This window comes from Pleurodeles waltl, chromosome 3_1 (genome assembly GCF_031143425.1).
Source record: "Pleurodeles waltl isolate 20211129_DDA chromosome 3_1, aPleWal1.hap1.20221129, whole genome shotgun sequence".
Lineage (NCBI taxonomy): Eukaryota > Metazoa > Chordata > Amphibia > Caudata > Salamandridae > Pleurodeles > Pleurodeles waltl.
Genome location: NC_090440.1, coordinates 1,525,841,500 through 1,525,853,534, shown reverse-complemented (window position 1 = coordinate 1,525,853,534; position 12,035 = coordinate 1,525,841,500). Strand labels below are relative to the sequence as shown.

The window sequence follows — 12,035 nt, the reverse complement described above, 5'->3', positions numbered from 1 at the left end:
CCACCCACCCTCCATTCTCTAGTATCTCTGTAAATGTGGGAGGGGCTGATTTGAAGGAACCAAAAAACAATTTCTCCGCAGAACTGTAATGAAATGCTCAAACAAGCATTGGCAAAGCAAACAGGTTTCGCCTATGTCGGATCTATTGGCTTTACCAATGTTTTTTTTTTTTTTTTTCACATGTTGCACAGCAGTGTGTGCAACATGGCTTAAAGTGAAAAAAGCACTACGAAGCAGCTAGTACTGACAGTGTCATAGCTGTTTTTTTCCCCCTGTAAGCCATGTTGACCAGCAGCTGCCTACTGCTGTGAAATATGTCTAAAAACAGCACAGAGAGTTTATGAAATATGAGGAAGAAAAGTACGAAACAGCGGAGAGCTGGAGGTGTGTGAGTGAAACAATGGAGAGTGGCAAAAGATTCTGCGAAACGTAGACGTGGGGTCTGTCGGATGTGTGGTGAGGCTTGCAAGACCCCACCTGGGGGAGGTGGAAATTACTTTAAGACACCTACTTGGGATAGAGACAGCATGGGTGTCAGGTGACGGCAGTAAATGATGTCTGAAGGGAGCACTGGGCGTAAGCGCGGCCAGAAAGTTAGCGTGTGCTTTGTTTCTAGAACATGTGTGCAGCTTTTGAGGCAGGAACATCACAAGCTCGACTCCTGTTAAACCACAGACCCTGTCCCCAAGGCCCCCTGGGTGCCCACCGGGGTTGTACATTAGTCACCATGACAACCAGCTTCCTCCTACAGCCTCTAGGAGCTATGAACAGGCCTCGTAATCCAGTGCCACCATACGGGACCACTCGAGTGATTTGTACAGATTCATATGTAACATTCCTTGCCTTAAGAGGTGCCCCCCCCCCGTAGACGCCACTGTCTGCAGGACCCAGAGCCCCATCTGCCACCTTGAGGCCCTCCGGTATGGTCGCCAAGTGTGCATAACATCCCTGGACCATACCCTGAATGCAGATCTTTCCCAACAGTCCGATTTTTTTAAATGGACACCCTTCCTCGCTACTCCATATTGCACCAGGTTTTATTTTCCCATCCCCTCTTTCAATTTGGTAGTGAAGCACCCACATGCACAAGTGGAAGGAGACTGGTACCGGAAGCAGTACTTGGGTCTGAGGCCAGTATTCACTGCAAGACAACGGAAGCGAGGAGGAGGCGTTGACCAGCAGAGTGCCACCTGGGAGCCAGCCAATGGTAAGTAGACCGCTGTGCAGATCACGTGGAAGTCAGCCAATGGCAACTACTGGGATGTAGGAGCCAATGGTAAGTAATGGGTGGACTCTAAGCCCCTTTTAAGATTTTTTTTTTTTTTTTTTTAAGCCTAAAAGATTTTGCAAGCACAACACAAGCACTGTGCAGGCGAAACCTAAAAAGGAACTACATGAAAGCATTGATTGTGGCAAAAGTTAAACCAAACGTGAGCAACAGAATGTGACTAGGGCACAGCCTCTACACCATTTGACTCTTTGCCACTAATTCGAGCTCAGTTCGGTTCTGGTTATGCCCAGGGTGCTGTTTTGGTACCGTAGACTCAGTATAGAGTTAAAACAGCCACACAATTCAACTCCAGTTGTCAATGGCTTGAAAGGAACCAGAATAGATGCAACAGATTTAATACTCAAGATTATTCACTTAGTGCTACATGCCACACAGGTAAGTAACCTTTATTAGTAGTATGCTACAATTTACTTTGCAGATCCCCAAGTTGGCTCAGATGCTTAATGTGTCTGCTGCCCTGCACTACTATGTCTTGTACATTATGACAGGCGTGACTCGCCGCAGCTTGTTTCAGGCTGTCTTCTTAGGTCATAAAACAAGGAACAACTTGCAATCTGGTCTGAAAGTAATCACCTAGTTCAACAACGAATGACGCCCCCACAGAATGATTTGTTCCTGTTAAATTAAATTCCACTTGGGGGCTGTTTGTTGGTATGGCCACAAGCACTCAAGAGGGTGTGACACAGGCTGACATTCCTCTCTTCATTGAGTGCTGTGCCTGGATATTACCAGAGTGCATTGTTAAGAATTAAGCATTTGCTCGACATCAATCTGTAAAGGTCTGTGATCCTTTCTCGGTTGTGTGTTTCTGCCCTGCCCCGTGATGCTCCTTCTCTATTTCGGTGTTCCCCTAGCCCGCCCTTTCCCCATTCCTCACCCCACCTATTATACCATTGCCCCTCACAACCACTATTTTTTTTTAATACTATTTTAGATTATTTATTTATGCTGGTATTGAAGGGACAAGGCAATAAAGCACTACTGGCCCCTCCACCTTAAACTAAAAAAATTGATATGTAACAAACATTGACCAGTGTAGGGCTTAGTGATGAGCCTGTGGAAATCCACAGGGGAGGAAAAAAGGCTTAGATACATAGCCTCCAAGAGAAACTGATAATTCTCGGTCTCAGAAAAAGGAGCTTAAAAAGGGCCAAGGCAGAGTCCCTAACCCCTATGCTCTCCAGACGAGCTATGAGCACCGTGCAACTGACTGAGTCGATTGCTGCTGACAAATTAAGAAGGTCAAGTGAAGCCTTTAACTGTCACTTTGCCGTATTCAACTGCTACAACCAGAGCTGATTCAGTACTGAGATTGCTTCTAAAGCTGTACTGTGTATATTCTAACAGATGAATACTGTTAGAAAATTAGCAAAGCTCATTATTCATAGCCTCCTCCCCCCTCTGCCCCAGTCACCCCCCCCACCCCTATTTTGCCTGGCACAGAAGCCGAGAGATGGGACGATAGCTGCTTACCTCATGTAGATCAGAGTTTTTTTTTAAAGTAATGGTAAAACACAAAACTTTATCCAGAAACTTGTAAAGTGTCCTGAATTAAATACAGAGTTTAAGATCTTGGTAAGGTGTAAGACTATTGTCCCTTGGACAAGATGTGGAATTTAGGCGGGCACGGATCTGATGGAGCCTCAGATTCAGATTTAGTTGATACAATTAGTTTAGTTATCACCTCAACTGTCAGAGGGGAGAACTCATTGAGAGTCCTGGTTATCAGGAAAGGACATTCAGCCACAAGATCACTTAGGACTACTTTAAAATTGGGGGAGAACTCATACATTTTATTGACCTTAGATTGAAAATAATTGGCCAGTTTGTCACAGAAAGACCGATGAAGGCCAGCTGTATATTTATTATTGAAGTTCAGGAGGGAGTTAACCGTTTTAAAGAGTTTTTAGGGAGAAGTTTAGGCAGTTTTAATATTTTCAATAAAATACTTAGTTTATTCAATCATAATCATAGCTTTATACACTCAATATTTGTCTCTCTCAAGAGCTATAATTTTGCTTACACTTTTATTCCTGTCTTCTACAAATTTGTTTTTGCCAACTTAAATTAAATGACTACTAAGGGGGATGATGGTTTACTTGAATGATTTTTGTTTTAAGGAGCCAGCTGATTCTTTGTTGTGTCTATCAAATTAGTATAATTTGACGTTACTAGGTCCAAATCTTTATCCAAAATTGGTTGAGTATCTAGCAAAGTTTCTTTCAGCTTGTTTCCATCATTTTTATACCAAGCACACGATTTGATCCTTTAGGAGAAATTAGAGCTGTTTTGCCATCTCCATAGAAAAAACAATTTGCTTGTGGTCTAAAAATGTCAGTGGCAAAGCAGACACAAATGAGAGAGCAGGGTTTCTGGTAAAAATACCATCTAGAGTGTGACCAGCTGAATGGGTGGCAGTATAGACCCTTTGTGAGAGGTCAAAGCTTAACACGTTGTGGATTGGCTGTTCTATATCTTTATCAGCCAAAAGCGTTTAAGTGAAAATTAAAGTCCCCTAATATGGATAATTAGACAAGTGCGTGCATGTTTCTATAAATACATTAAATGATTGCAGAAAATCTAGTAAATTAACAAACTGTTAAATAACAAGTACTTAGATGGCTCAAATTTAAAAGTGAATGCTTTACAATCTAACTGGGTAGCCAGTTGGAATGTAGCCTTCAAATGGTTGTGATATACGACTGCTAAGCCGCCTCCACAGTTGGATAAGCGATCCAGTCCGAAAATAGAGGAACCCCCTGGAATGGCAACTACTAAACCAGGGCCTGACATCTGGTCCGGCCAAGTTTCGGTAACAAATGATATCTCGGGAGGGTGATTCTCCATAAAATCCACAAATTCATATTTGTTTTTAATTAAGGAGCATGCGTTCATAAGCACACAAGATACTATCCTACTTATTCCTATACCTATGGGACTAATAGTATTCCTTTTTGGACTATCCAGTGAGTATGCTACTAAACTTGTATTCTTCGCTAATGAGAATCCACAACAGTTCCAAAGTAATGACTCAAGACAACCTGTCAGACTTGAACGTGTTCTTACCTAAGTTATTAACTGAAAGGAGCGCCTCCTTTAAGTACCTTCATAGGGCAAGGTTAAGAAGCAATTTTGGCCAGGGGTTCCAGAGCAGCCGGGTTTGCCTTTTGCGCACCCTGCAGTTTAGGAACACTGACACACAAGGGACATGGTTAAAATCTGACTGCAACTTAGAGCGTCAGAGGAAACTGAGTGGGAAAATTATAAACAAACTAGAGTCAGGCAACACCTGCTCCTCACACAAGCTTCCCTGTACCATGAGCGTACTGGAAATAAAAGTATGATTAGATCAAAAGTGAGGAAGTAAAAACATACATTTAAAATAACAGAGCTATCACCCTTACAGCATGGTGTTCATGAAGGAGCCAGGCACCTCCTGAAATTGACACCAAGGTGTCTACAAGAAAAAGAAAATTGCGTTGGTTCAACTCTGTCCAGTGTAGATGCTGCACGAACGTGCTTTGTAATTAAGAAGGTTGTCATCCAAGGGCGTAGTTAAAATTCAACCACGACTTACCGTGTCGGAAGAAAACAAGTGGGCAAATTATAAACACAAACTGGAGTTCAGCAATTCCTGCTCCTTACACAACCTTGCACGTGCCAGAAGTATATTGGAAATAAAAGAATTTTTAACCCAAAAGTGAGAAAGTAAAGCTATACATTTAAAATAATAGGGCTATCACCCTTGTTTGACTGGCTTCCAGATAACTTATTGTCCAATCAGAATAACAGTTCCCTGGTGGTTGGTTGTCTTGGAACCTTGGTACAAGTGAAAGGAAAATGCATGGTTAGCTCTCCTCAACTTCTGAGTGTCAGATTCAGGCCAAGTGCCCCACGGACAGAATTGAGCTTTGCACATCAGCTGAGTGGGAGGTTAAGATCAGAGGCAGAATTGTTGCCCCCCCCCCCCCAAATTCAGGCATAAGAGCAATATACCAAGGAGGGAGGAAGAAACTCAGCCGCTGCTGGAGACAAGAAGGTGGAACCACCCTATGTATTAGGGATCTGTCCCAATTGTCAACATTCAGTGTTCAGAATCTTGCTTGAAGGAAGATAGTGATGCCAACCGACCATGCCAAAACTGTGAGCCTCCAACTGCAGCTAAGCCTAACCTACAACCTCCCCTGGCCTAAGACCAACCCTCTATCAGCTTGGTTTTCACTACTTCTGCTGCTTTGGGAAAAGCATCGCTGAACTTTCTCTCATATAGCCAGAACTGCAGCTTCAACCATAGAAAGCACTGTGTGACAGTACCCGTTGATCAGTACGTGAAGACAAATAAGTTATTGAGGTAAACATACAGAAATAAGATTATTGCCGTAAATCTTCTTAGTTACAGAGACATTTATTTTGAGTGATACATGTACTATCTGAATTAGACAGTATCCAACACACCGCCCTCGAAAAGTAATCCTCGACTATTCAACTTTGTTAACCAGGGAAAGTCAAAGCCTAAGATAGATACTTGATAATTCAGTAAACTTGCAATAGAACCTTGTTCCTGTGTTTCCAAAGACAGCAGCAGTATCTGTCAAAAGGATTGCTTACTTACCCTTGAATTACATATGCCCATGTACATGTCAGAGGTTCAAATTGTCGAAAGAAGTGGGTTTTGACATCCTTTGTAGACTGGGACAAGTACAGGCACTGAGTTTCGTTACATGGAACTGTGAACTCAGCCATAAGGTTTACAAAAATGTCAGTGGAGCTCGCACATATCTTGTCCTGATGTGCATTTGCTGTACATCTGGCATCGTGTGGGTGGAGTAATGGGAAGGGGGGTATGCATTCCCCAGCCTTACTGTGAGCACAAAAAGGGTCTATGAAAAACTGTTCTACCCTTTGTAAAACAACTGTCAAGGGACGGTTAATTCCGATATTGTAAATGCTTCAGCTTAAGTGTCATTCATGGAGTATCCTGTGCTGTGAAACCAAAGCCAGGCAGACAGATAAATAACTTCCTGCCTGAAAGAAATGCAAATGTGCACTGTTAGTCTACAAATGTAAAAGGTAATCTGTAAATGTAAAGGATGCTTGGGAGCCAGTACTGGCTTTAATTGCTCCAATCATTGTGATAAAGATTTATTCTTTTTCAGTGGTAGTGCAGACATGCACTGTCCTACAGTACTGTGCTAGCTGCCGCCACAGCTGCTCTCCCGCCCAGACAGTGCCTGCCTCAGCATGTGGCTGCACCTAGGCCAGCTCTCACTCCCAAGCAGAAAAAGAAAGCAGTGAGTTGCAGGTGCACACATTAATTAAGCCCTATGGCGCATGGGGCCACAGCATGTTATACCACTGGGTTGGGAAATGCTATCACATGGCTCTCAGTGCTCAGACTCTCAAGGCCCTCCAGCCTCCCCCCAGACATGACTGAAGCTAACAACAGCAGCAAACTAACATAACTAGAGTAGCCCACAACATTTTTTGCTTGCTAAACACTGGCTAATATTATTTCTCTACCATGAAAATGATTTGCTGTGGAAATTTATGGTTGTCTATGATGAGGAATACCAGGTTCTATAACTTTTTGTCAGGAGCGGGTCCTTACGCCTAAAAAAAAGTTTGACTGGGGGGTCTTCACATTAAAAAGTTTGAAGACCTCTGGTCTAGAGATAATGGACATACCTATGCGAAGAAATCAGGCAAACAGGAACGTCCGGGTATACATTAATTTCCATTAATCCAATCAACTTTTAACAGATTACTTGTTATGGGGGGCTCTCAGCTAAACAGCTCCTTGAATCCACTGAATGTGAGAGTGCATGCCCACGAGTAACTGGCATAGTTGTTACCAACTCAGTCTTAGGCACATGTATTTTGTGCTGGCTTGAGTAGCCAGAAGACTCACAGCTATTTAAGGAGAGTTAAATATAACCCCTAAACCACAGGGCTTGAAATAACATGCAAAAATAAAAAATAAAAAACCATAAATGTTCAGATGCTACTGTGAGAGTGTAAATTTTCTAATATGTTTATTAATGATTTTCATAACAAAATGTGCAATGAATTAACATGTAAAACGAGTGACTTTTAAATAATGATTACTAATGTTTGTTTTCTGTCCTTAACTGAGAAAATTCTAACTCAGCGCTGTAGTTATTTTCCATAATTCAAAGCTTACATAAAAGAGTTTTTGTAGTTTAAGTAGATGTGCCCACAGCTACCCCTAGTGGGTTTAATTGTTGATTGGCTAGAGCGTCACCACCCTAAGGACTGACCAATCATTAGCTTTTTAGAGTTTAGTATAACAAGGTAGAGAGATTGATGACGAGAGTCAGATGAAGCAGGAGGTTAAAAAGTGTTCCTAAAGCAGAGGGTTTAGCTACTGCTAGGCCCAAATTCCAAAGACATAACTGATGGTGTCCACTGGCTGAAGTAGACTGCTTGCTGATGTTACAATATTGAGTTATGTGTTTTTATTTGTTTTTCAGGTACCAGCTGCAATATGGGATATGACTGCTGCATAATACTATTAATGATTTTTACTTATATCAATCCAAGATATAAGTTTTTTTCTAAATTTGTGTTACTAAATTCTTTTCACATAAAGCCCAGCATGTTGATGCTAATTTGAGGGTAGTGAGGGAACTAATTTGAGACGCTCATGACTTATCTTGAAATCATTTTTATGTCGAACTAATGTATACTTTGCCATTACTACCATTTTTTGTATTATTAATAAGTGTGATTCTTTTGGAGATAATTTTTTTGATTTTCTAAATCAGATTGAGACACATAAGATGCTTTACTCAACCGTTATAGGTCCTTTATGCTTATCATTTGTGTTTGAGAGTTATCTTCGTGACATTATCATTGTTAATATAGGGAAATAAATTAATATATTATTCTTAATAAACTGGTGTGGTTATTGAGTGTGGTTTAATATTGTTGATTGTGATTTTTGTTGATGTTCACATCCCACATTGATGACTTCCCCTCAAACCTATGTTGCTTCGATTCATCGTCCTGTAGCGCAGAATCCACTATTTAGTGTAAATAATAGCTAGGAATCTGTAGCACTGCAGCACTACTGAAAGATATCTGTTTGTTGTATTGATCACAAGGATGAACTTTTAACAGGGTGAATAAGGGACTTCTGCAATTCCCCTGTTGTGTCTCACTGTCAGGGATAACAATAATCGATTATTGTTGCTTCCTGCAGTGTAAATACCAATAGGAAGTGAGTTTACAATCCATAATGAAGATAGACTGTGCAGGGTTTGCAGTTATACATTCATCTACAAATGAGAGAAAGGAATACTGGAAACATTTAGTGCTGAAGTAGGCAAAAAAGGAATGGATTAATGTGTCTTAAACAAACTTAACAGACAATACTGTGATATGCCACAAAAAGCTGTTGAGTTTTATAAAATCTTATGGCCTCAATATGAGCATCACAATAAGCCAAGGAGGCAACTCTAAGCTCAGCATTAATGTGGGAAATTGCAAGTTGATCATCTAGAGACAGCTAAGTAACAGGAAAAGGTTTTCGAAAAAACATGCGTTTAAAATGTTGTTTCCGAATCCGTTTTAAAAGCACCAAATTAGTTAATCAAGAATACATCAATTATTTTAAAGAGCATCAACAGAGAGTAATTGAAGGTGAAATCAAAAAGAATAATAATTCAAGAGCACATTCAGCATTACACCTAAAAATGTGGCAGGTTGCGTTTTCTAGATCAAGCAAATTAATAGATTTCTTAACATGATCACACACTTCATTATGGTCAGCAGCTTCTCAGTCAGCTTAAACGCAATAAAAAATGATATCAAACTAGCAAGCGCATTTTGAATCAAGTGCTACTGTGTCCATGTCAATAGGTCTTTCTATTTTTTATTAGTCTAAATGATTGCAATTGATAAGTGGGTCAATAAGTTGGTGTTATGTGACTGATGGTGGGTCAACTAAGGGGTAAGTAACTGGAAGTGAACATTTAATCATAGCTGGCAGGAGGCCATGCAATAGTCTTACCTGGGCACTCATCCGTGTCCCCACTTATCCATTTACTGAGCTACCTACCTATGTATTCAGACACTTATTCAACCATCCATCCACGCACCCATTCATGTATGCACCCTCACCTGTGTGTGGGCCTAATTCATGTAACAGCAACAGATCAAACCAGAAGGTAAATATTGATTTTGCATGGCCCTTGGCTTGATTTGTTTATGTTGTGTGCCTTGGGTCCAGCCACACAAGTGGGAAAGTGGTCTATCAGGAGAAGTCTGACAACACTGGATGGTAGGAAACGTGTAGATCACTACAGATCTATTAATTTTCTCCAAAGTTTGAGGTTTGAAGGCCACAGAGAGCAAAAAATAGTAAAGGAATGCAAGCAAGCCACATCACCCTAGAAGTTTAGGTTTCCCACAGCTCACAGAACGTTCGCTCACAAATGTCAGAAAACGGGTACTTGCCAAAGTATGCATGGCCTAGATATAAAATATATATCACATAAATCACAATTAGCAATACCAGATCCCCGCACCAGGTTGCCTTTTTCATCCATTGCAAAGAGAGAGAGAGTGGGCAGAGGCCTACACAGGATAAAGTGGAATGCATGTCTAAATAATGTTGCTTGGTACATCAGCACAGAGAAGGATAACCAATAGGTGAAGATACTATCGAATCAAAACAAGGTCTGTGTTGAAGCTCTGTAACAGCTTGAGTGACAGTAAGTAATGAATACCCCATCAGCTAAGCTGCAATGCAACGAATCATACACTGAGAAAATACATGTTTGTGAAATACCATGGGACTGCCTGACAGGCCAGCCAAACAATGCTTAAGGTGGAAAAAGCAGGAAAGACATCGACCTAAGTGGACTAATCTAAAGCACTCACTGACTTGAAGCTCTCGCATGTAATCAATTATCTGTCTCTAGACAGGCTTAGGAAATGTATATATTTTACATTTAACTAAAAAATGACTTGCTCTGTAAATGCCATCCTAGGCGCCATTTAGAATCCTCCAGACAACTGTTTCTACATAAAAGCCTAAGTAGGTATGTGTAACAACGTGGACCTAGCATTTAAAGAGCAGGGGAGCACTTGAAGGAAAATGTGTATGCTGCCGTATCATTCGCACAGTTGTGCAAAGAACATAATAGCATAGGGTCTTCATTTGTCAGAAATAATATAGTGATGAGGAGGTGACAGTTTTACACTGTATTTTTTACATTACTTATATTCTTCCAGACACGTGGCGATGTAGCGACCTGGTCAGAAATAAAGTATATATATATATTTTTTTTTAAATAAAGTGAAGTGAATAAGCCGAATTCACAACCCGGCCCATAAACCAGGCACGGGGAGACGGTGCGACTCGCCCCAAAAAACACTCTTTGGGCAAAGTATAGCAGTCAATGTGACAATACAGGCCAAAAACCGATCGAGGCTATATCTTCCTATGAACCACGCCCAATTAACAGCCATGTTTACTCCTCCCTTAAGGGCAAACATCTTCAGAAACTATTTTGTAATAACAAATGGCCCTGCAGTAAAGACACGGTTTCAGATCGTAGTTGCAAGCATTACCGATACGGTACTCATACAAAAAAAATATCTTAAAATTCAATAACCCAAGTCGCAAACATAACTAGATGACAAGAGTAAAAAGAAGACGATTTTCGCAACATCTAAAATTAATATTTTTCGAAAAAGTATTTAAAATATCAAATGCAACCGAACAGACTTTGAGAAATAGTGGCCAAAACAACTTTGGAGAGCGCAGTTGTTCATAGTGTCCTGTGCATGCATGAAGAAGTCCTAAAGCTGGTGAAGGTGTCGCGATTTGAATAAGATGAAGACAACCTTCGCAGCGGAACGGGGCAGGCTGGAGCAGCATTTTTGGAAAGAGATAGCTTCGGGCACAAAGTGCTCATTCGGGGGAAGGCAGTAGCCTGCACCAAAGAGAAGCCCTTTTTGGGAGGGATGCAGGGAGTAACACTAGGCGTTTGCAGGATGATGCGCCGGTAAGGTGTGTGCTGGGTGCTGCACTGGGCGAACTGGGTTAAACCATTGGGGGTATGGAACTGCACAGGCCTTGAACGGTAATTTAATGACGGAGATGTACTTGTGAGACGCACATTACTTTCGGAGGCGATAATAAACAGTGTGGTTTGACTATAGCCCTATGAGCCAGGGCTAACGCTCATGTGGGGGAGATTAATTTAGCCAAAGATGGGGACCAGGCAGCATTGTGAAAGCCTGGCTTACACTGCAGATGGGATACTACAGTAAGAGATCATTGCAAAACTCTGCGGTCTCTTCGACCGGTTCCCCACGGTAACTGTGACTCACCAGGACGGACAGTCGAAAAAGGGCTTGTTCGGATTAGGGGCTCCAGCCATTTTGTGTACAAACCACTCGGCCAAAATCAGAGGGCACGACGGGAACGAATGCTTCACCAATGGCAAAAGGCAGTTTCGCGCATGCGCACATCCATCAGACCTCCTTGGCGCACCAATTTCAGAGAGAAACAGAAATGAGACTAAAAGAGGCGTTGTGGACAGAGAAGAAATACTACAAAACCGCGCGCTCCCAGCCGAAGAAGAAGGATGGCTATGTAAAAAAAATATATGGTTTTGCGTCCAGCTCTTCGGGCTGCTTTGCGAGTGCCTATAACAAACGAATGAGATCAAAAGGACTACAAGAAGTACAACTTACTTTGCAGATTTTAGGG

General features: G+C 41.5%; 1 protein-coding gene across 2 annotated transcripts in view; it reads right to left on the bottom strand.

Annotated features, from left to right (window-relative positions):
- Nucleotides 1–11,807, bottom strand: part of PPP1R8 (protein phosphatase 1 regulatory subunit 8) — a 162,417-nt gene extending 150,610 nt beyond the window's left edge. Inside the window, exon 1 of one of the 2 annotated variants that reach the window (XM_069225105.1) lies at nt 11,654–11,807. In XM_069225105.1, coding sequence (XP_069081206.1) covers nt 11,654–11,703 — 50 coding nt within the window. In that variant the 5' untranslated portion in view covers nt 11,704–11,807. The remainder of the gene's footprint in view (nt 1–11,653) is intronic. The other variant, XM_069225104.1, reaches the window with a different exon arrangement.
- Between the last annotated feature and the right edge of the window lie 228 nt (nt 11,808–12,035).